Source organism: Podarcis bocagei, assembly GCF_964188305.1.
Source record: "Podarcis bocagei genome assembly, chromosome: 4".
NCBI classification, from domain to species: Eukaryota; Metazoa; Chordata; class Lepidosauria; order Squamata; family Lacertidae; genus Podarcis; species Podarcis bocagei.
Window position 1 is genome coordinate 7,854,593 of NC_138128.1, and position 22,935 is coordinate 7,877,527.

The 22,935-nt window shown below is 45.9% G+C and overlaps 1 protein-coding gene across 2 annotated transcripts; it reads left to right on the forward strand.

Moving 5' to 3' along the window:
• Positions 1 to 577: 577 nt before the first annotated feature.
• ABCF3 (ATP binding cassette subfamily F member 3) lies at positions 578 to 21,427 on the forward strand. Of its 2 annotated transcripts, XM_081190195.1 has the most exons (21): positions 578 to 736; positions 4,262 to 4,409; positions 4,708 to 4,787; positions 5,379 to 5,431; positions 5,843 to 5,940; positions 6,658 to 6,780; positions 7,764 to 8,030; positions 8,155 to 8,235; positions 9,555 to 9,614; positions 9,936 to 9,992; positions 10,267 to 10,289; positions 11,817 to 11,872; positions 12,054 to 12,254; positions 14,157 to 14,233; positions 15,274 to 15,318; positions 16,672 to 16,804; positions 17,181 to 17,269; positions 18,066 to 18,157; positions 19,359 to 19,491; positions 19,642 to 19,729; positions 20,121 to 21,427. In XM_081190195.1, the coding sequence occupies exons 1-21, from the start codon at positions 661 to 663 to the stop codon at positions 20,277 to 20,279; spliced, it is 2,139 nt and encodes a 712-aa protein (XP_081046321.1). In that variant the 5' UTR covers positions 578 to 660; the 3' UTR covers positions 20,280 to 21,427. The 2 variants fall into 2 exon arrangements, with proteins under 2 accessions (XP_081046321.1, XP_081046322.1); XM_081190196.1 differs by lacking the exons at positions 578 to 736; positions 4,262 to 4,409; positions 4,708 to 4,787; positions 5,379 to 5,431; positions 5,843 to 5,940 and having other exon boundaries at positions 6,658 to 6,773.
• The last annotated feature ends 1,508 nt before the right edge of the window (positions 21,428 to 22,935 follow it).

Below are 22,935 nucleotides of genomic sequence, written 5' to 3' on the forward strand. Positions count from 1 at the left end.
GTCTGTCACCTGAAGCGTATGTAACCCGAGGTACCACTGTACATACTGGGACTATTATTCAGTGGATCGGGGGCGGGGTGTTTTGCTATTTTTGTTGTTGTTTGCCTTACCTCGCATGCAGTGCTATTTGCATGAGCATTTAGCACATAAAACGCCACTTCTCGAACGGGTAGCATTAGAGCAATCGTTCCTAATCTTCAAAAAGCTGACTCTTCTGAATTAAAATCACATACTTTCTTCTTTACACCCCGCCCCCGAAAGGTTTGCTTTCAGTGTAGAAGAGCTACCCATTCAGAAAGGAGAAAACGGAGTCGTTGTAGAATTGGAAGGGGGACCACAGGGTCATCTAGTCCAACCCCCTGCAAGGCAGGGATCTCCAAGGAAGGAGAGTCTACCAGCTTCTGAGGGACTCTCGTTCCAATGTAGAACCACTCTTGCTCTCTTCCCCCTTTGGTCCTAGGATATTGCAGATTTGGAAAAGGGGGCCATTGGTTGTGATTGGCCCCTCAACCCCCCCTTCTCTTTCCCAACGTCCTTTGCGCCCGGCTCATCTCCTTCCTCCCACGAATGGACTACATTTCCCATCGACCACCGCGGCGTCGGCCTCGGAGTCCGAAGGCTGCATCCGGGCTCCGAGGAAGGCCCAGAGGCCGGGCGGCGATGGCGGCCTCCTGCGCCGAGATCCTGCGGAGGGAGTTCCCGGAACTCGACGGGGAGATGTTCGATTACGTGACCGGTGAGGCTGAGGCGAGGGCGGAGCGGGCGGGGGGGGGCCTGGCTGGGCTGCGGGCGGAGGGGGCGTCTTTCTCCTCAGCACAGCCGAGACCAGCCGGGCTCCCTCAGCGTGGCTGTCGCCGGCTTCCCTCCGCAAGGCTGAGGGGGCCATGCCGAGGGAAGGCGGGCGGCGGGCGGCGCGAGGAAGCGAAGCGGGTCTTTGGCCTCCCCTCATGTCGGCTGTGTAGGATGCGAGGCCCCTATGCGGGTGTGTGTCATGGGCGTCGCCAGGACTTTGGGTAGGGAGGGGGCAGGACTTCGTGGGGGGGGGCACAACCGGCGTAACTGGTCAATTAGTTATTTCTATTGTTTTACTTGATGGGGGGGCAAGTGCCCCCCTCTGCCACCACCCCCTTAGCTACACCCATGGTGTGTGTGTGTGTGTGTTATCTGGAACGAAGGTCCCAGGTAATGACACCCATATATCATATATTTCATTCTCATATATATATATGTGTATGTGTGTGTGTGTGCGTGCATATCAATATCCATACATATGTGTGTCTATACATATACACATGCATATACATACACACACACACACACACACACACACAGTAGTCACACGATTGCTCAAACCGCCACAAGGCTTCTTATATAATAATAATAATAATAATTTATTATTTGTACCCCGCCCATCTGGCTGGGTTTCCCCAGCCACTCTGGGCGGCTTCCACAGAAACCAAAAAAGACTAAAATATCATACATTAAAAGCTTCCCTGAATAGGGCCGCCTTATGATGTCTTCTGAATGTCAGGTAGTTGTCCATCACCTTGACATCCGATGGGAGGGCATTCCACAGGGCGGGCGCCACCACCGAAAAGGCCCTCTGCCTGGTTCCCTGTAGCTTCGCTTCTCGCAATGAGGGAACCGCCAGAAGGCCCTCGGCGCTGGACCTCAGAAGTCAACACCAGCACTTTGAATTGTGCTCGGAAACGTACTTAAAGCTGGAAACATGCTTTATAAAACATGCCCACCCCCTTGCAAATCTCTCTTTCAATAATAATTTTAAAAACCTTTCTGCATCCCAAGAACCTTTGCTGCTCCTGCACGTTGCCTGCTCAGAAGTAACTCCTGTTTGGTTCAGTGGGCAATCCAAGGAATCAAGCGCCTTCTCCCCAAATTTGAGCCTAAAGAGACACTTGTGGTTCAGGCTGAGGGCCTGTCAGCCACCCAGTTTAACAAATCAGCAACGCCACCTAACTTGTTTGGAAACCAGTCAAGTGACAGATATATATATATATTTCAATGAGTTAATTGGGCGGGGGGGGTTGAGGGGGTCTCCAAAGGTAACGGCAGACTTGTTGTTAAATGACAGGCAAGAAATTATTATTGCATACTTTACAGTATTTATTTATTTTTCCTTGGGGCTCATGACAGCTTGCATATAAAAATGAGAACCGCTAAACGAGAACCATGAGGGGGAAATCATTTTAAAAACCAACACTATTAGAAGTAGAATATATATACAGTGGTACCTCGGGTTACATACGCTTCAGGTTACATATGCTTCAGGTTACACACTTCAGGTTACATATGCTTCAGGTTACACACTCCACTAAGCCAGAAATAGTGCTTCAGGTTAAGAACTTTGCTTCAGGATAAGAACAGAAATCGGGCTCCTGCGGTAGCAGGAGGCCCCATTAGCTAAAGTGGTACTTCAGGTTAACAGTTTCAGGTTAAGAATGGACCTCCGGAACCCGAGGTACCACTGTACAAGTAAAGCATATATGGTAAAGTAATATATGCATATATATTTGTGTGTGTGTGTTATATGTATATGCTTGGAAAAATCTATTGGAACCATGCAAACAATCATAATTAAAAACAGTACAGCACCAGCCCTTTCATTGAAAGCAGTCAGTTCCTAAAAGCCTGTTTGAACAAAAAAAGTCTTCACCTACCAGCTTCACCATTTTCAGCCTGAGGCGAGCACCCAAGGGCCACATACCAGTGGTGGGGCAGGCCAGAGGCAAAAGTCGGCAGAGCAGAAAATAGATCATGGGCTGCTTATTAACAGGCTTTAGTCTTAGGTCAGTGGTTCAGGATTTCTATCCAACTAGGCATGTTTAAAGGAAGCAAACTTTACTCTTATTTATTTCAGTTTCAGCCCTGACCCTAAACATGCTTATGTGGAAATAAGCCCAATAGATTTCAACTGGATTTACATCCAGATAAGTCGTCGTCGTCTTCTTCTTCTTCTTCTTCTTCTTCTTCTTCTTCTTCGGCGATCATAAGTATGCCTAGCGTTGCAGCTTTGATACATCACCTCATCTCTGAAGCCTTGAATCCATTCTTTCCCTGATTGGGACTCAGAGTTCCAGAATGATGAAACATTTTGCCTGTTCTTTATCCTCCTACTTCCTTTCTCCTTTCCTTTCAAGGTCTAGGGAGGTATTTTTCTGGGAAACCATCACAGGGTATGGATCAGCCGAAGGCCCAGAGGCTGCTTCACAAACTGAGGTGTGGTGTGTGGGCAACATTGTATGAGGGAAGAATAAATCGCATGGTTGACCCCACCCCCATTACAAACCACATAGTCAAGATCACACTTGTTTCTCTCTGGATTAAGTAACTTTTCTTTGGTTTCATTTCCCAAACAGTGTCACAGGAAGGATCATAGAATGATAGAATCGTAGAGTTGGAAGGGACCACGAGGATCATGTAGTTCAACCCTATGCAAATCAGGAATCTTTGGCCCAGAGTGGGGCTCAAACCCATGACCTTAATAAATTGAATTACTGCTTACTAACAGACGTGAGTCTTAGGTCAATGGTTCAGGATTTCCATTCAGCAAAAGTGTATATCCACCTATGCAAATTTAAGGGAAGCAAACTTTAATCTGCAATACCCAGCTATCCTCTTTCTCAACCCCTTTCAAGTCATGAAGAGTAAGTTCTGTGGCCATGTTGTTCAACTAAAATTGTTCTCCCCCAAATAATAATCTGTGAGAAGCTCAGCACCACTGGCTAGGCAGGATAGGATTGGAGAAGCTTAAAGACAGTAAGACCTCCTTCCCCAGGCATTTTCACTGAAAAGGTGAAGAGGGAAGTATTTTACTCATATCCCAGTTGCTTGGGAATTTTCTCTTCCTATCACTGGAAAACTTTGTCCATAGAACATGAGACTCATAATCTCAGGATCGTAGGTTTGAGCCCCACATTCGGCAAAAGATTCCTGAGAATTCTGTGATTCTCTGAGATGAGTGATCATGAAACTCCCCTTGTATTCCCAAGCAACAATTTTGTTGTCTGACAGCATGGTGTGGGAAAGTCATCCAACTAAAGGTTCATTGGTCATGCAAGAGGTGAAGTAAATGTTTAGTTCTTTATTTAAAAGATTTATGAACCACTCACATAACATATCAGAGTATAAACTATGCGCCAGGTTGGAACGTTGGCCCTATTCTTACTGGTAGCTGACCAAGCCCAAAGGAATGGCAAGGGACTTGGCCATGCATTAACGGTGCCTTGCATTCCTTTCACAGGGGTCCTGCACAGCGGCAGCTCAGACTTTGAGTCAGTGGATGATCTGTTTGAAGCGGTCGGGGAGCTCTTGCAAGATGTGGCCAGAGACTCGAAGGACGATGAGGACATCCGTGCTATCTGCCAGCGGATGTACAACACTCTACATATGTATGCTCCCTTTGACTGATACTGAGTGGGTGAAGCTGAGAGCAGGCAGAGGGGACCAAACAAATGGCAATAATGCAGCCAGTGGGGATCTAGATTATGCAGAGATTGCAGGGCTCTGGCAGCTCCTGGTTTTAGGCATGTTTCCTTTTCTATTGCTTTCCCAGGTTTTGAGGGCAGGATACTGGACTGTGTGACTGTTGTTTTCATCGTATGAGGCTGTTTCTGTGAGAAGTATTAATAATGACTGAGAGAGAAACTTTTTTTAGGGTCTCTTAGCTAATTATCTTGTGTCTGGCAGGGACAGCGAAAACCCCCAGGGTAGCAGGCAGGTGCTCCTGGATGCCCCCATTCAGCTTTCGAAGATCACGGACAATTATGGTGAGTAGCACTGGCAGAAGGGCCTGTCGCATCTGGGCTCCCCTACTGGATCAGACCAGGGATCCATACAGTGGCTGGCTAGATAGTGGTGCATGAAGGCAGTAGTTTGCCTGCCTCCCTCCCCTGTCCACATGCAACAGGTATACTGTCTTTAGATCTGGAGGTTCTGTTTAGCTGTCATTGGATAGTAGTTGTTGATCAGTCTTCTGTTTAATTTTGAATTTTTTTTAAAGCCTCCTAAGCTTATTATAATTCTTTGCTGCAGTAAAATTTGGCTCCTGCAGCCAAACTGGTTTCAAATGCATTGCTCTGTTTTCCTTTGGACCACATCAGTGAGGCTGGGAAGCCCAGGATCTCCATACTCATTGCCCAGACTTCCACCCTAGAGAGGTCACTTTGACTCTGCTAACGCAGCGGTTTGACTTTACTGCCAAAGGTGTACTTCATTGTCTCTCGACAGACAGGTGCCAACAGTGCAACAACAATACCAACTACGGTGCTTTATTAAGCAGGGTACAGTGGAGGAAGGGACTGTATTGGTGCTGAAGCTCTTGTAAGCAGCATTTTCACTGCTCTCTTGCTTGATTTCAGATTCTGGCTTGGATGTGCTGCCAGGGCTGATGTTCAAGAGAGATCAGAACTCGGTAAGCGAACCAGAGCTGGAGGGTCAGTTGACTCCAAGCTGCTGAGCCAGCTAAGGCTATATTGTTAGGGTAGCAAGGACCCCTTTGCTCTCTAGATCAGGGGTGGCCCACATAGTCCCTCCAGGTGTTGCTGGACTGCAGCTCCCATCATCCCTGACCATTGGCCATGCTTCCTGGGCTGATGAGAATTGAAATTCAACATTTGGAGGACACCACCTTGCTTACCACTGGCATATTGCATCCTGGCTTCCTCTGTCTCCCTCTGCTCCATTTCAGTCCTTATATTCCATTCTGCAGTGTGCTGCAGTTGGGTGGAATGGGAGGTAGCATAACTGTGCTGGGGGCGGGGGGCGCAACCTAATCCCAGTGACTCAACCTCTGATGCTTCTTTCTCCCTCGCTTGCACTGCAGATAGTGAATGCCAAGAAGCTGGAGAAAGCAGAGGCTCGCCTCAAAGCAAAGCAGACTAAGAAGCAGGACCGAGATTCTATGAAATCTGGAAGCCCATTGTGAGTGAAAAGTCTTGTCAACCTTGAGCAGGGAGGGCATGGTTCCTTCTTCTCAGACCCCACGGGAGATTCCTAGGAGGCTGGCAGCAAAAAGTTCAAAATTCTTGGAGCTGGATATCGTAGACATGTGCAAAAATTGTGCTGCCAGAGCTGGTTATCTTGCCTTGTATTTTTTGGGTAGACTCAGCTGATCAAAGGTGCTTGCAGAGAGCATTGTGTGTTGGAGCAACAAGTACCTCACCAAGGGCTTTGCAAGTGCCACCAATCTGCAGTTCCCTTTTTGGCCCAGCTATTAGTTTGAGCGTGGTTTGGTCAAAATGGCTTTGTGGGCCAAATAGGGAGGCCTGGTGAGCCAGAGGTTCTCTGCTCCTGGCCTAGAGTACTGATGCACAGGGTGGAGGAAATACTGACCCAATGGATGTGCCAGGAGGCAAGGAGACTGGGGAAGATGGAGTTGGCTGGCTGCTTTTCAGTACAAAATTACATCTTCAGGGTTCTTAGGAGTTTTCCGTCTCTCAAAATACTAGGTCTCAGGGCCACCAAATGAAACTATTCTTCTCCCTATCCACGTAGAAAACTACTGTGCCAGGGAGATGGGTTCTAGCCTACATACAAGAATCAAGTTTTCATGGTAGGAGTAAGGCATTCCAAATAATGGGAAGAAATGTTTGCCTTCCCCTGCTTTAATGGTCCCTTTTGTTTCTTGCCTGATGTCAGGGTGCTTGAAGAAGCATCTGCCAGCCAAGCAGCCAGCAAGAAGGAAACTCGTCTCGAGACATCAGGCAAGAACAAATCCTACGATGTACGCATTGAGAACTTCGACGTGTCCTTCGGTGAGCGGTGAGTGCTTGCAGGCTGATGGGCACCCAGAGTTTGTGGGGTAGACATGCCTGTCAGCTGTGAATGGGAACCTCTGAAATGGCAGGTGGTGTTCAGGTTGTTGCCAGGCTTGTCCATGGGGCTGCCTGTATGCAGTTATAGTTTAAAAAACATGATCAATGACTGGAACTGAGCATTGAACATCTTACTAATGCTGAAACAGCCTTTTTCTTGTTGCAATTCAAAGTGCCGGCAGTTATCCTGTTAGAACTCTACCTGGCTTGAGAGCTGGGGAATTTCTATTTTGGTGTCTGTCAGCCTGCCTGTATACTTGGGCAGTCTTTGAAGGCTCTCCTCTGGGTGCCCTCACTGTCTAAAATGACGGGCAGCAACTGAGGACAGGGCCTTTGTGGTTGTGGCTCCCCAATTATGAAATGCTTTCTCCAGAGAGCCTGATCTAGCACCTTTTATAATGTTTTTTTTTTGCGCTGGGCATAGAGCATTTTATTTTCCAAGGCCTTCAATATCTTTTACTGCTCCCGTTTCTCCTTGCTTTTATCTCTTCTGTTGCTGTTGTGTTATTTGCATGTTATGGCTTTTAGCTATTGCAGGAATGTTTTACACCGAAGGGTGAGGTACACATTTATAAAATAGTATGTTTGGAAGTTGTTGGAAGCTTGGGAGGCCAGGAGGTATTTGACAGAATACTAGCTGTGATGGCTAAGTTCTGCCTCTGTAGTTGAAGGCAGAAGGAAGTCCAGCGCTGGGTTGTGTGATGGCTGGATTTATGCTACTTGTGAGCAGAAACTAAAAGCAAAGCAGTAGAAAGGGGGTGGGGAGAGAGAGAGCTTCCTAAGCTAGCCTACTTGTAGCTCTACCCACAAGGTGTTGACACTCTGCCTCATCTGCTTCCCATGCTCTCTGTAGCAACCTGCTTTGTGCAGAGACTCCAATGGGCCGGTAACACTGACTGTTATAAGGGTCTGTGTGTTCTCTCCTTTCAGTGTTCTCCTCACTGGTGCAGACTTGAACCTGGCATATGGCCGGCGATATGGCCTGGTGGGCCGGAACGGGTTGGGCAAAACGACGTTGTTGAAGATGATTGCCAGCAATAACTTGCGCATACCCTCACACATCAGCATCCTCCACGTGGAGCAGGAAGTGGCGGGGGATGATACGCCAGCCCTGCAGAGCGTGCTAGAGTGCGATACCACCCGCGAGAGTCTGCTGAAGGAGGAGAAGGAGCTGACAGCCCGAGTCAATTCTGGAAGGTAATCCTAGTCTTGATGCTACCTTCCCAAATTTCTTAGCTCAGACATAAGCGTCCTCTGGTACCGAGCGGACCTTCTCTTACCACCCAGAAAACTGACACACTGTTCTTATGTCCTGTTTCAGGGGAGAAGGCACTGAAGGCGCTCGACTGTCAGAAATCTATGCCAGGCTAGAAGAGATTGAGGCAGACAAGGCCCCAGCAAGGTGAGATGCCACTCATTTTAGTTGTGACAAATGCATATCTTCAGCCATTTGCTTAGTTGTCTATTAGGTGTCAAAGACAGAAATTTTCTGAATGGCTGCCAGGATTTGGGATGTATGATGTTCTAAACCCTGGCTTTCAAATCCAGTTGGGAGGTGCAGTCCTTTTTGCCGGGCTTGTGTCAGTAGGTTGCTTGATGGGGCACCTGTCAACAACCTCAGGGCTGAGGTGAACACACCATGAATTTGGCTTCTGACCTTGCTGATCTGCCCATAAATTGACCATGATCTGCCCTTGGTGTCCCATGCTGGTCTCCAGCTCTGGTGGAATCGAACAGCTCGTCTTCGCCTGTTTACAAAGAGCCAAGCACTTCTCAGCCAGGCGTGCTACAGGGAAGCAGCAGTGGCATAACTTGTGCAACAGGGATGTGTTAGCTGCTCACAAAGCCCAACCACTTGGCCAAGCGAGTCTGGGAGGAGGAGAAGGCTGAGTGCCAGCCACTCTTCTAGCCATGCCTGAGCAGCCACCCACTGAGGCACACTTCTTGCCTGAGGGGTGAGATGGTGGCTGAAGAGGTTGCATGCCAGCCACTCTCCAAGCTGTGCCTCCACCCTCCCTTCAAGACATGCATTTAGGCCTTGGATGTAATTGAAGCAGGATATTAGTATGTTACAGAAAGGGTGCAGGGGTCAGATTCAAGGGCAAGCTGGAACACCTCTCCAACTTTTCTGTTCTCCAACTGCATGTTGGAGTCTTGCTCAGAGGGCCAGGGATTGTATCTCTGCAGTACTGATTGCTTTATAATCATTAAAAGAATTACATTTACTTTAAAGGAAATGGGGAGTTGAAACAGTTCCCAGGGTGTGCCTATGTGGGAACCACAAGTGCACAATCTTGGGGTTCCACTGCAGAAGGAAGGTTGGGTTTAAATGTCAGGAAATAAATAAATTCTGCCAATTGGACTGGCAGCTTCTGAGGCAGATGTCTCTTAAAACTGCTTGGGTAGGAGAACTGCACAACTGATTATCACATTCAGCTTGAGCTGGTAAAGGTAATATTTTGGTGTGAAGCTTGCTGCTGATCTTCCTTTCTTTCTCTGTCTGTTTACATTTGAGTAAACTCCAGCACTGCATCTCGGATGGGTGTTGTGCCTTTAAATTTCTCGTTAACAGTCTTGAGTGCGTTCGGAGCGACATATAGATCTTTCAGCCAATTGGAACTGCAGAACAGTTTCTCTTCATGGGAAATACTTTGTCCCCCAACTTACTGACTTCATTCTATTATTTATCTTCTCCCTCCCACCCCCCGTGCCACTTTTCAGAGCATCTGTCATTCTTGCTGGGCTGGGATTCAGTGCAAAGATGCAGCAACAGACAACCAAGTAAGTGATCTCTACCAGAGCTTGACTTTTTTCTGCTATGATCTGAGCTGTTGGGAGTCCTAGCTTTTCCTCCTTTCTACCTTAGCAGGTCAGGTGGTTTTTGTGGGTGAGGTGTACATACCAGGTGATTGAAAGCTTGGTAACCACTTGCTTCACATTACAATTTGGGCAGAGGATGTGGGTAGAGAGACAATAGATTGAGCTGGGATGCCTCTAGTTTCCACCTTGTATTGTTGAGAACCGTAAGGCTGCCTGCTGTATCTGTAGGTTGATGGGTGCCCACCTGGCACAGGGAATCTGATGTATGTTCCTTCTTTCCAGAGAGTTTTCAGGTGGTTGGAGAATGAGGCTGGCTTTAGCTCGTGCCCTTTTTGCCAGGTATGTCTTGTTGATGTGCTGTGTTCTTGAATGGTACAAACTCCTGGGCTGAGTGGGAATTGTCAACCCAGCAAATTTAAGACATCTAAACAAAAACAGCTGAAGTTGGATGGGATAGTCATTGTTGGCTTATGCCATCCCACGTTGTAAGAGAAAATGCTTTCAAAACAACTTCATAGTAGCCTTCAAACTGAGCCTTAATATTGATTGTCTGCCTCTCTTTCTTGCTTTCTCCATCCCTTTCTCCTTGTCCTGTTGGTTCTGGTGTTCTCAGGCCTGACCTCCTCCTGCTTGATGGTAAGTATTGTCTGGAGGCAAATGGGGGAGAAGAAAGTGCATACTACACAGTATTCTCCAAATGTGAAATGCAATGTTCCACGTGCTGCTACCCTCAATAAACAGCGTTTCCATGCGCTGCTCTGGTTTCGGTGTTCCGTTGCGCCAGAAGTGGCTTAGTCATGCTGGCCACATGACCCGGAAAAAAACTGTCTGTGGACAAACGCCAGCTCCCTCGGCCTGTAAAGCGAGATGAGCGCCGCAACCCCAGAGTCATTCGCGACTGGACTTAACTGTCAGGGGTCCTTTACCTTTAGCTTTTTGACCCTCAACTGTTGGGGTTCCGTTGTTCATTTCCAAGTTGATCTTGCCAAAGTTTACAGTGGTAAACTTGCAGTGGTAAATGAAGCAAAACAGGTCGCCTCAAAATGATTGCTTGAAGCTATGGTTTGAAGTTGGCTTTCTAACCATAATTTGAAGGCTAAAAGAGCAAGATTGAAGGAAGATCTAAATTGAGTCCTGGTCCTCTTGCTCTGAATTAATCCAGTCCAGAGCAAGAGGACCATGACACAATTGATCCAATCCAGATCAACTGGCACCATGTTTCTGTTTGGTTCTGTGTTCTAAACATATATTAAAAGTGTCCCTCCATTTTAATAAGCACTCAAAGTTTATTAATGCACATTAGTTTTAACTGGTTAGATGATATTGGCAGTTCAGTGAAATATATTAATAGATTGTGGGGCAAAGCCATGTAGACCTTGTACCATCATACAAGTCTGTGCTGTAGGGAGGGTGAGCTCATAGTTGCTGCACAGTCTGAAAAATTCATGGAATGTGATATAAACTCCTAGATCTTGGCCCCAAAGTGGAGCATGGCCTGTTCAGAAGATTGTAAGTGGTGGTCTCTGTTGACCCATAAAACAGGAGAAGACCAAATTACTGTTTAGTCCAACTCTTTTCCAGCAAAGCACGTCCATCTATCCCCAGCAGATCTACTTAGGTCCTCTGGGATCTAACAGGTTAATAAAAAGAACCTCTTTTGGTCCTAGAAATGTGTTTGGTATTTTGGAATTTCTAGGAGTTTGTTTGTTGTTGTTTTTTAGTTGTTCAAGTTCAGAGCTTTTGCACTGTATGCGGACACTTGCCAGTCCTAAGAGAGATGTGTGACCCTTTGAATTATGGGTCTAGCACAGTTGTCTGTAATCAGACCCAAAATACAAGTGAAACCTCTCTACCAAGTCCTCTCAAGGGAAATTTAATTGATGGCACCTTGAGTTCAATGGCCCAGCTAATTTCCTACCATCGCTACTGTTGGTTAGCAGATATCCAGAATATTTTCCCTCCAGTTCTTGGGGTACTTAAGATGCTTTTGTGGGGGGCTGAACCCAGGATGCTTAATTGCACAGCATATGCTGTACCACAAAGTTACATCATCACTTTGTCGAAGAACTTCCCTCCTGTTTGGAGAACGGGTGCTTTTTAATTGAAATAATTTCTTAACTGCTAAGTCCCTTGCCAAAAAACTTGATTTTTGTTTACTTCCAGAGCCGACCAACATGTTGGATGTGAAGGCTATCATTTGGCTGGAGAACTATTTGCAGGTCTGTTGGAAGCTAAAAGAATATTTTTCCAGATTGTGCTTCTGGTTTGCTTTGGTTTGTTTCCCTTAGCATTTTGATGAAAAGTGGGAAGAGGCTATGGTGAGAAATAGGTTAGGTCCTCCTTGATCTGCCTGAAATTTTCACACTGCTGAGGTTGCCTCTTGGTTGCTGGCTCTTCCAGACATGGCAGTCAACCATCCTGGTTGTGTCCCACGACCGGAACTTCCTGAACGCCGTGGCCACTGACATCATCCACCTCCACTCGCAGCGGCTCGACAGCTATCGTGGCGATTTTGAGAACTTTGTCAAGATCAAAGAAGAGCGGTTGAAGAACCAGCAGCGCGAGTATGAGGCTCAGCAACAGTATCGAGAGCACATCCAGGTATGGTTCGGGGAGCAGACCAGGGTTTAGGGATATAGCCTCGCTGAGTGGGTCAATAGTAAGAGCCTGTCAGAGGGAAGTCATGTAGATTCATGTAGACCCATCTCTTGAGCTTAGGGTGGAGATCCTAAAGCCATCTAGATATTGCTAGACTCCCATCCCCATCCTCCCTGACCACTGCTCATTCTCTGGCTGAGGCTGATAGACCACCACAGTTTCTGTCTCCAGTAAAAGTGAAATTTTTGACCTATGCTGACATTGTGCAAAATTGCTTTTCACATAATTTGTACTGTGGTTTCCAAATTATTTTGCGGAATTTATTCTGGAATTCCTGGCCACGAGGATAAATAAGAAGCTGGAGGGGTGAATGAAGCCCCACCCACCCCTACCCACCGAATTTGGCCACATGCCTATGACTTCTGAGATTTCAGCAGCCATTGCATACAGACTTTCAAGCGCGCCTCTGCAGCCCTACAGATTAGAAACTTGCTTTTAAAAAAGAAAGAAGCATGAGATTCTCAAGAGGCCAAATCCTGTGCCTAGCACAATTCTCTACCCTTTTTCTTTGCATGTGGATTTCAGCATTCAGTACACAGTACTTCACTCATACCTGGGTTAGTGAGTTTAGGTGAGGGCTGTTAGTTTTCTCTGCACCTAATCAAATTAGGAATGCACAGCAGATTTAATCAGTTCTTTTTTATTATTCAAATCTTCACTATAAATCAGTCAGTAGATTTTAATTTTTTTTCTAGATGCAATGTTACAATACTTAATATTTATAAAAGCTGCAGATGGCAAGCACTGCTTTTTTTAAAAAAAAGGGCAGGATGCCTCAAAACAGGGATTGCCGACCTTTATGGGTCTATGGGCACATTTGCAGATCGGAGAAACCATATGTGCACCACAACTACCCCACCCCCAAGCCATATTCTCCCTTTCCTAACAGCAATTAGGCTTGGGGGAAAGTATGTTCTCTTTTTTTCAGGTTAACTCCTCAGCTGTAATGCCTCCCTTGAAATCTCAGGAGTATGTGTGGTTGCAACCCTGTGAGCAGCAGGGAAAGTCCTATGGGTGCCCGTGCACCTCTGGGTTCTGTGTTAGTATTCCATGCCTCAGTTGATGTCCTGCTGTGACACGTGCACATCACTTAAACCAAAGGATGTGTCGTGGTCCCTCCCCCCCTTTTAGCATGTAAATCAATGCACAGTGAATTGGTTAAAATTCATATGGTGAATCAGCTCACACATTTTAATCGTGTGACAGCCTAAAATAAATAGAAGATCGTTGACGAGAAAGACAACGTCCTGTGTGCAATGACTCCATGCCGATTACCTTCCCATGTATACATTTTGTGTGATTCTGCTTCAAAGATCAGTTTCCCCTGCAAAGCATTTGAAACCTTTTTTTGCAAGGTCTGGGGTCACAGAGGTGAGATGTTGAGAACTGGGGTGAGATGGAGGAAGACCACTGGAACCCATTTCCACCCCGACTTGCCAATGTTTCTGAGACTTCACTAGGTACGGCCCACAGGCTTACAATCTTCTGTGTAAACTGGAATGAGAAACATGTGAGTGGGTTTTGAATGATATGCCTATGAGTACACAGAATGTGCTCTGTTCCTCAGGTCCAACCCCCACTATACCTGAGGGCCCCGTATTACTTCAGTGGCACCTGCAAGAAAGCAATTTGACCTACTTCTTAGGCCTCATTGCATTGCAGAGGGTGCCATCCAGGGCAATGCATTTTTGAAAGTACGTCCTGATTAAAATCACCAGGATGCACCTGTAGAAATAACAGTGGCTAGGGTCCACAAATGAGCCATGGTCTTATGACTGAGACTCTGCATGGGGCTTCTCCTACCTGAAAGACTCTGATCTTCCCTTCTCTCTTTCTCCCTTTAAGGTCTTTATTGATAGATTTCGCTATAATGCAAACCGGGCGTCTCAAGTGCAGAGCAAACTCAAACTTCTGGAGAAGCTGTGAGTATCCACAACAGTTGGATTGAGCATTATTTGTCAGGGGTGCACAATCATGTTGGCCCATATTTGCATTGCACAGTTCTACCTGGAAACAGACAACTGTCTTTTAACTTTGGGGTTGCAAAGAGTTTCGTTTTCTTAAGTTATGGGGTGGCACAAAGATGGTGTTAATGAATAAGTGAATGAGTAATTGTAGGCTCTGCAGATTGCTGTTAGGGCAAGAAGGTGGTATAAAATATTTAAATGTATATCCATATATCTATATCAATATCAATAAGCAAAATAAATTGAATGGGGTGATAACAGATGCCTGGAAGTGCAGGGCCCACAAAGTCACCAAGATATCAAAGTTCCTTGGACAAGATTTTCTTTTTGGAATCTTTGCAATTTGTATATAGATTGGAAACATAAGAATTCCCCACCCCCAAAAAAAATATATTACTGTGTTGAACTTAATGAATCCAGGCCAGCATTCCTGCCTTATTATAAACCAAGTGAGGTGAATCTTTTGCTCTCCAAATGTGCCATCATCCCTGGTCATTGACCATGCTTGCTAGGGCTAGTGAGAGTTGTAGTTCAACAACATCAGGGGGGGCCAAAGGTTCCCCACTCTTGTTATTAACAGAGAAAACAGGTTGTTTCTGGGAATCTACAGTGCTTTCCAAACTGAGTCAAGGCCACAGGTGGTCCCCCATGCTTTGCTGTCTTTGAACTCATAGACCAGCCTTGCCAGATGTTATTGGGCCCCCATCAGTCCCAGCCAGCATAGTCAATGGCCAAGGATGACTGGAGTGATCATTCAACAACATATGGAGAGCACCAGGTTGAGCAAGGCTGGCTTAGATGCTCTTGCTCAAGTAGTTAGGAGAACTTTGACTTGAAGAGGATGGTGGCAGTCTGCTTTCACTGATTCTGGTGAGTCCAGAGTAGAGGATGGCTCTTTCCGTGGGAGGTGCTCTGGTGTGAATGAGGCCTTCCCTGCTTCTAAATTGCTGTGTCCTCTTTTGTTGCAATGGGTCTGACCTTCTTTTGTCTCTTAGGCCAAAATTGAAACCTGTGGACAAAGACTCTGAAGTGATAATGAAGTAAGTGGCTCTTCACATAAAGTCACCCTCAGCTGACTTTTGCAGAAGATGGTGTAGGAGAGCCGGAAGCTCTCTGCCTTGTGAGCCAGAACCATTCTTTTCTTGACCTTCTTGGTCTTGATAAACTCCTCACTTCATGACCGCTAAGTCGAGAGTTGGTTGGTCTTGGATACCTTTGTGTGTTCAAGAACTTCTTAGTAGAAAATCAGCTGGTTTAGGAACTTTCATGGGACAGCATACTGTGTTGCATACTACAAATGGAAAGTGAAGAGACCTGCCTTCCCCAACCTGGTGCCGCCTGCAGATGTTTTGGACTACAACTTCCATCGTTCCTAACCAGTGGCCGTGCTGGTTGGAGCTGATGGGAACTGGAGTTCACTGACTTTTGGAGAGCACCAAGTTGGAAAGGCTTCTCCACATTTCGAATCGAGTTGAAACCTGGTTGGGATGCAATACCATAACATATGGGGAAGATGTTCTCCTTCCTCTTCTTTTCCTGCTCCAAAAAATCTCATGTCCACAGATTGGTTTGAGTTTCTCATTTTGGTTCTTCATTTTCTTGGGGGCTTCAGACTGATTCATACCTCAGGCACCTTCTGCAGAGGGTTCTGTGAAAGGGCTTTTTAAAAAGTGGCCTGGATGCAAGTGTGGTAACAGGCTCTTTAGAGAGTGCAGATTCTCTGCATGGCATTTCCTGTTCTGCACTTAGAAGCTCCTGCAGTGGACTTCCGTTGCCAATGACCCAATGACACAGTGTCCGGGTCTATAGAGACTTCATCTTTTTCACACTGCTGCCTCACAGATATAGAATTATAGAATTGGAAGGGACACTTCCATTTTCCTCAGATGTCGTGGTGTGGTGGCTCGTGTTCCTGATATGGTCCCTGACCACTACTGTCATAACAGCCCTGAAAAACTGGGATGGCCTGATGGCGAAAGAGATGGAGCTATAAACTGAGAAGGCTCCAGTTTGAATCTTGTTCAGTGTGCCTCCACTCCCCGCGACATCTATTACATGGTGGTAATAATACAGACCTGCCTTAGGGAGTTATTTTATCGATTGCAATAAGATTATTTCTAATGGTTTATTCCTTGTAACTTAAAGTGACAATTTCCCATCTAGGCCCTGACCTACTTGGCTTCAGCAAATTGGATGTATTACATGCCATTAGACTGTACCTCTAATAATGTATGAGAGGTGCTTTGAACACAGAAAGCACTGTAAGTGCTAAGTATTAGGGTCAGAACAGTGCTAAGAATTCAGTAAAATCTTACAGAAGTGTTTTCCCTGCTGCCCACCACTCTCGTTTGTGCTACTTCCTTTTGTGCTCAGTTTCCTTCTCTTTCCTGCAGGTTCCCAGATGGCTTTGAGAAGTTTTCTCCTCCCATCTTGCAACTGGATGAAGTGGACTTTTACTATGAGCCCAACAACTACATCTTTCGCTCCCTCTCAGTCTCAGCCGACCTGGAGTCCCGCATCTGTGTGGTATGGAGAGGGGTTTTCTTTTTTGATTATCTCTATTGAAGTTTTGAGCAGAGAAATGGCAATTAAAATTAAAACAGAGGGTGACAATTGATTTCGCGTTATGATGAATGTTCGATCTGCGCAAGGGTTGCAGCTTGCCAGACAGAATGATCCCCTTTTCTTTTCTCTCCCCACCCCCCTTCCTGGCACACTGTTCTAGAAGTTCTCTAGACACACACACACACACCGCTGAGCCAATTCCAGGGGGTGTAAAGGAAATGGGAGAAAGCCCCATTGCATACTTGCATAGGGCTTCCGCTAATAGGCATTGTCAGGTGAAACCCTCCCAGAGTTCTGAAGGATGTCCATTCATTTATTCATTCATTGTTTCCTCTAGGTAGGGGAGAATGGAGCTGGCAAGTCTACGATGTTGAAGATCATGATGGGAGACCTGGCACCTGTTGAAGGAATTAGGCATGCTCACAGGTAGCTTCAGCAAAAATAAGGGGGCTTGATAGTGTTATGGGGTGAATGGGTCAAACCACAGAAAGCTGAGTTGTGAATACAACATAGATTCCTGCCAAGCATTCAGGGTATGTGCTTCTGTGTTGCTTTCTGTCTCCAGCAGAATCTCAGTGATGGTATGAACTGCAAAACATAGATGCCGCAAATTCTGAAATGTGGAGCATAGGGATTTTGAAGCTTTTATTAATGGAAGAAGCAAGTTTCTCATCCTTGTGGTGGGGGAGGAGCCTTTGGAAATGTGGTAGATAGTTCTTGATAAGAACTCAATACATTTGAGGAGCTATCAGAGCCCAAGAGTCCGATTTTCTGTACTTGGCAAAGCTTCTCATCATCCACCTTAAACCCCTTTTCTCTTTAATGTCATGTATGATTCTTCCCTTTCATTCATTACATTGACTCTTTATTGGAAGAGAAATAAATCCAAATGATTTAGGAACTGGAGTGATATGTGGGAATTAATATATGAAACCTACTTTCCACTAACTATTTCAGCATACTGATTCAAATAGATCCAGTAAGAGATCATTTGCCTTTGGCATGGGGGGAATTGTGGAAAATGGATCTCCTTTGGTAGCTGAAGGAGAAACAGTCCATTTGTGCTTTTATACTCTCTCCTCAGGGTCAGGCAGCAGCATTTTTGTACATAGTGGAAGAAGAACATTGTTCCTTCACTTAGGTGGTTTCAGAAATGGGAGGTTGTTGCTGCATAATTGCTTCCTGTAATAACACATTCTCTCTCCTTGCTCTGGCTTGGCAGGAACCTTAAGATTGGCTATTTTAGCCAGCACCATGTGGATCAGCTGGATCTCAACATCAGTGCCACAGAGCTACTAGCAAAGAAATTTCCAGGTAAGCTGTAGGGATTCCTGTGGAGTTAGTTGGTGACACATGACAAAAATAAGGATGGGTGCAATATAGCCAGATTTGGGAGAAAAGAAATATACCTTCCTGGCCTTCAGCTATCCAGCCTCTAGGAAAACTTATGCTTTATTGGTGATCTACAAGCAGTTCATCCTCCCCACCCCAGTATTTCACATAGACACATATATGTGCTTTATACCATATCTAGCTTGAGTTAGGAGCTTAACAATGTATTACTCTCTCTATTCGTTCAAGTGCATATTGTGTAACTCACCAGATCAGGAAGCCCCAAGTGTCATCTGTTGCCAGATAGTTTCCAAACCCAATTCAAGGTGCTCACATTAGCATTTAAAGCCCTATGTGACTTGAGCCCCAAATTACTGAAATATATCCTCCTCCTCCTCTGCAGATCCTCTCTAGTGTTAAGATCAGTAAGGGGGGTGGTCTTGGTAGTTCCATTTCCCCAGCCACTCTGCGGTTTCCAACAGAATTTAGAAACATAATAAAATGTAGTTTCTATGTCAGGCAGAAACACTCCTCTACCCTGACCTTTGAGACCCAAGGGCCATGTTTTCAGGACCTTATTCCTGTGACAAATTTGTTTTGAACTGTTTTTAATATTGAAATTGTTGGAACCTGCCCTGGGCCCTGATGTTCAAGTGCAGGCAATCGACTGAATTAATAATTAAAAATAACAATAATATTTTCCCCACTGTCCTCCTGAGGTCAGCCACTCAAGAATCCACTTTGCTCTGTAACCAAAAGACACTGTCAAGCTAACCTGCCATCCTTATCCAAGTAATCTGGGGCCTCTTTTTAGCTGTTAACTCCAGTAAAAGTGTGGTTCTTTCTGTGAATTTGTGTGCCTTGAATGCCATGCCACTCCTCTAATCCAGTGCTAAAATCAGTGTGTTACTAGGCTACCGTGGTCTCACCAATCCTGGCAGAGCAGCAGTGCTGTGGTCTTAAGAATATAAGAAGCCTGCTGAGTAGGGTCATCTAGTTCAGCAACCTGCTTTTCACTGTGTCCAACCAGATGCCGCTGGGTGGGAGACCCATAAGCAGGCCTTCTTCTGTAGCTGCTCCCCAGCAGTGGGTACCCGTTAGCATTGAGAGGATCTGTTCAGCTAACATGCTGGTAAGGCAGTTGCTTCAGGAATTTTGACACCTTTCGGTATTTGGGTTCCAGGAAAGACAGAGGAGGAGTACCGCCATCAGCTGGGGTGCTATGGAGTCTCTGGCGAGTTAGCAGTTCGTCCTGTTGCCAGCCTGTCTGGAGGCCAGAAAAGCAGAGTGGCTTTTGCTCAGATGACCATGCCTTGGTAACTATGCTCAGATGAGTATGCCCCCCCCCACCTCTGTTTTCTTTTATAATGACCTCAATCATTGCACAGGAAGGAAGTGCCTTTGTGGCACGCTTCAGGGATTTCCAACCCAGTGCTACATTCATTGCTTTTTCCTTTTCCTTCCAGCCCCAACTTCTACATTCTGGATGAGCCGACGAACCACCTTGACATGGAGACCATTGAGGCCCTGGCCAAAGCGCTCAACAGTTTCCGGGTAAATCTTCCTCCAAGTAGCTGTTTAGTCTCTGTGCAGAAACTTACTTCCTGTCCAGCCGTGCTGCTGGGGACTGATGGGAGTTGTAGTCCAAAACATCTGGTTGGCAAAGGCTGTTCTACGCCATTTAATTGCACTATGAACAGAGCTGAGCAGCTTTGCTGCCCTGTTCCTCGGCAATAAGGAAGTCTCTTTTTATTACAACTATATCCCACATTTCAGCCAAAACTGGCTCTCCAAAAAGGAGCTTGCAAGATTTAAAATATGTTGCAAAATCTGCAGAGATAGCAGGAGCCCCAGGTTAGCACCTGAAGCTAGCAGAATGGCTGGGAGAACTGAGGCTGGTACGGCATGCTTTAAGTCTGAATTTTCTTTGTCCTTCTTGTTCCAGGGTGGTCTGATTCTCGTTTCCCATGATGAGCGTTTCATCCGGTTGGTGTGCCAGGAGCTGTGGGTGTGTGGGAATGGCACTGTGCAGCGCATTGAGGGAGGCTTTGACGAGTACAGAGACATCCTGCAAGAGCAGTTTCGGAAGGAGGGCTTTCTATAAAGCAGGTGCCCAGACTGTGTGCGTCAGCTGTTTGGGAGCGGAGTAAGCCGCCCAGCAACCCCCATCATACCTGATGGTACAGCAGGGGCTTCGCCTACATCGTGTGAACATTAGCTGTGCCTGTTGGGTTAACCCTTCCAACACCCCACCCCGCCCCAGAAGCCAGCACCTGCTGGGGATTGCAGGAGGAGGAAAGCGACCAGAGTTGCCCGTTTTGCTGCTGGATCTGTGCCAAGTCTCTGCTGGGCAGGGACCAAAGGATGGCAGAGAGAGAGGTGGGGAGTGCCCAGTGCTGCTTTATTGGACAGGAGGAGGGGAGGTACCTGCTGCAAGCAATCCCTTCTCTCTCTCCACCTGTCTCCTTGGTAGAATTGAACCTGATGCTGTCATGTTCAGTGAGCAATCAGGTGGTTTGTGCGTGTGTAAAATGCTGCTAAATGTTGCACATTGAGTAGCTGCTCCAGGAAAAAGGGTGGAACTCCAAACTTGCCATAGAAATGGTTGGGGGGGGGTCTTCTCCCCCCACCATTCCGCAGTAAAGAGGTCCTGCCTCTTCTTCTATCAAACACACAATTCAGATCCTCTTAGGAAAGCATTTCGCTCTTCATGGCTTAGCCTTCAGTTCCCCTTTCTATCCTGTGCAGGTGATGCTTTTGTAGGGTGGAAGGCAAGGAGGGGGGTTGTCTCTCCTCCCCGTCTTCACTCTGGGCTGCGATCTTGGAAATGGGTAGGGATAAGGCGAGAGTTCTTCTGGGGTGGAAACACAACAGTTGACCCCACTGTCTGCCAGAAGGTGGTTGGTGGTCTTGGCAGTTCTGTTGTTGGGGCTTTGGTATAAGCCAGCCTTTGCCAAGCTGGTGCCCTGCAGATGTTTTGGACTACAATCCTGGCTATATTCCCAAAACATATGCTGGACACTAGATTGGCAAATGGTAGCTAAGCTGCTCAAATGAATGGTCCACACATCTGTCCGGTCTCTGAGCTTCTAATGGTCTAAACTCCATGCAGGACTTCCGTTCTGTCCCAGCTAACACACTGTGTCTTGGTAATTAAAAAGAGAGAGATTTTTTATGTTGCAAGGTAAATTTTCAACGCCCTGATCATCAGCATTGAGGTTGCTCTGTAAATAAAATGGAATCTCTCTGGCATTTTGGAGTTTTGTTTCTTATTTTCAGCATGTGGAACTTTATTTCAACACCTATGATGGTTTTGTTTTATTCACAGCCTGCTCTACATTGAATATTTGCAATTCCAGAACAGGGAACAAAGTAATAAAGATAAGTAGGAAAAGGCAATATACAAACATTACAAAGTCACATAAGCAACAAATGAACAATTATGTCTTAAGTCATACAAACAAAACTACACTGTAGGCAAACATTAAAGTTTTCCAATTTAACTCAATACCAATTTAACCAATGGGGGGCGGGCAAAAGTGGCAGTAAGCCAGTTGGTGTTTCTCCTTCCCATTTCAGACAAAACTCAAGAGCCTCAACAGCAGTTACAGCTGCTAGGGAGGAACATGCAGTTGGAATTGCTGACTTCTGTCTTCTTCCTTGCCTGCCAGCCCAAACACTGTCCTTCTGAATAGCTTGGGGAGCTATCCTCTTCGTCAAGTGCAGGGATGAGCTAATTCCATGCAGTGGAGAATCTCTTGTAGTGATTTTTTTCTTCTTAGTAACCAACTTTAATTTAAAAGAATAAACATACAGTATTTCCTCAAATGTAATATGCACCTTTTTTGGGGCCAAATTACATTTTCAAAATTAGAGCGTGCATTAGATTTGTGTAAATATGGTACTATTCTGTTTCTTGAATTAGGGAAGTTAAAGCACCAAAACAAAACCTAAAAACCACCTTCAGTTGGATGTCTATGTCAAGGCTTAAATGTAGGTGGGTGCTGAATGTATTGCGTCATTTAAGTGAGTTCAGGGAGCAATTCTGAATGCAATTGTTTGAATGTGTATATGAATGGACAGGCAAATCTTAAAATGTGGAAAGATCTAGCCTCAGTACCTAAAAATGGCCATTTTTTTAAATGCTACCCTTCCCATGTGTTGCTTGTGTGGAATGAGAAGCTGGTCCCTTTGTGGGCACTCAAGGGACATGCAGGTTGCCTCACCTAGAACTACTTGTGTGGCTGCCTCAGCACTACAATCTTCACCAACCTGGTGCTCTCCAGATGTTTTGATCTACAGTACAACTCTCATCCACTTTTGTGAGTTGTAGTTCAAAACATCTAGAGGGCACCAGCTTTGCAAAGGCTGCACTGCTTTGCACATGAGGGATAGTGGATGGGGGAATTCAGTCTCCTAGAAATAACATGTTTGTGCACATGTGCATCTTGCGTATCACAATTTTTGTAAGCAACCCTGGAAAAGAGACCATACAAAGGGGGAATAGCTATGCAAGATGGAGGAACAACCAGATGCCCGCTCTTATTTTTTATTGCTATATGTTGTAAGACACCTTGACAGTCATATAATCAAAAGGCAAAGTATAGATCAGTGATGGAAAACTACTGGTTCTCCAGATGTTGCTAAACTCCCAACAGCCCCAGTCAGCATGATAAATGGTTGGAGATAGTGGAAAACTTAACAGCATCCGAAGGGCCACAGGTTCCCCAGCAATAGAAAAATGCAGTACAGTGGTGCCT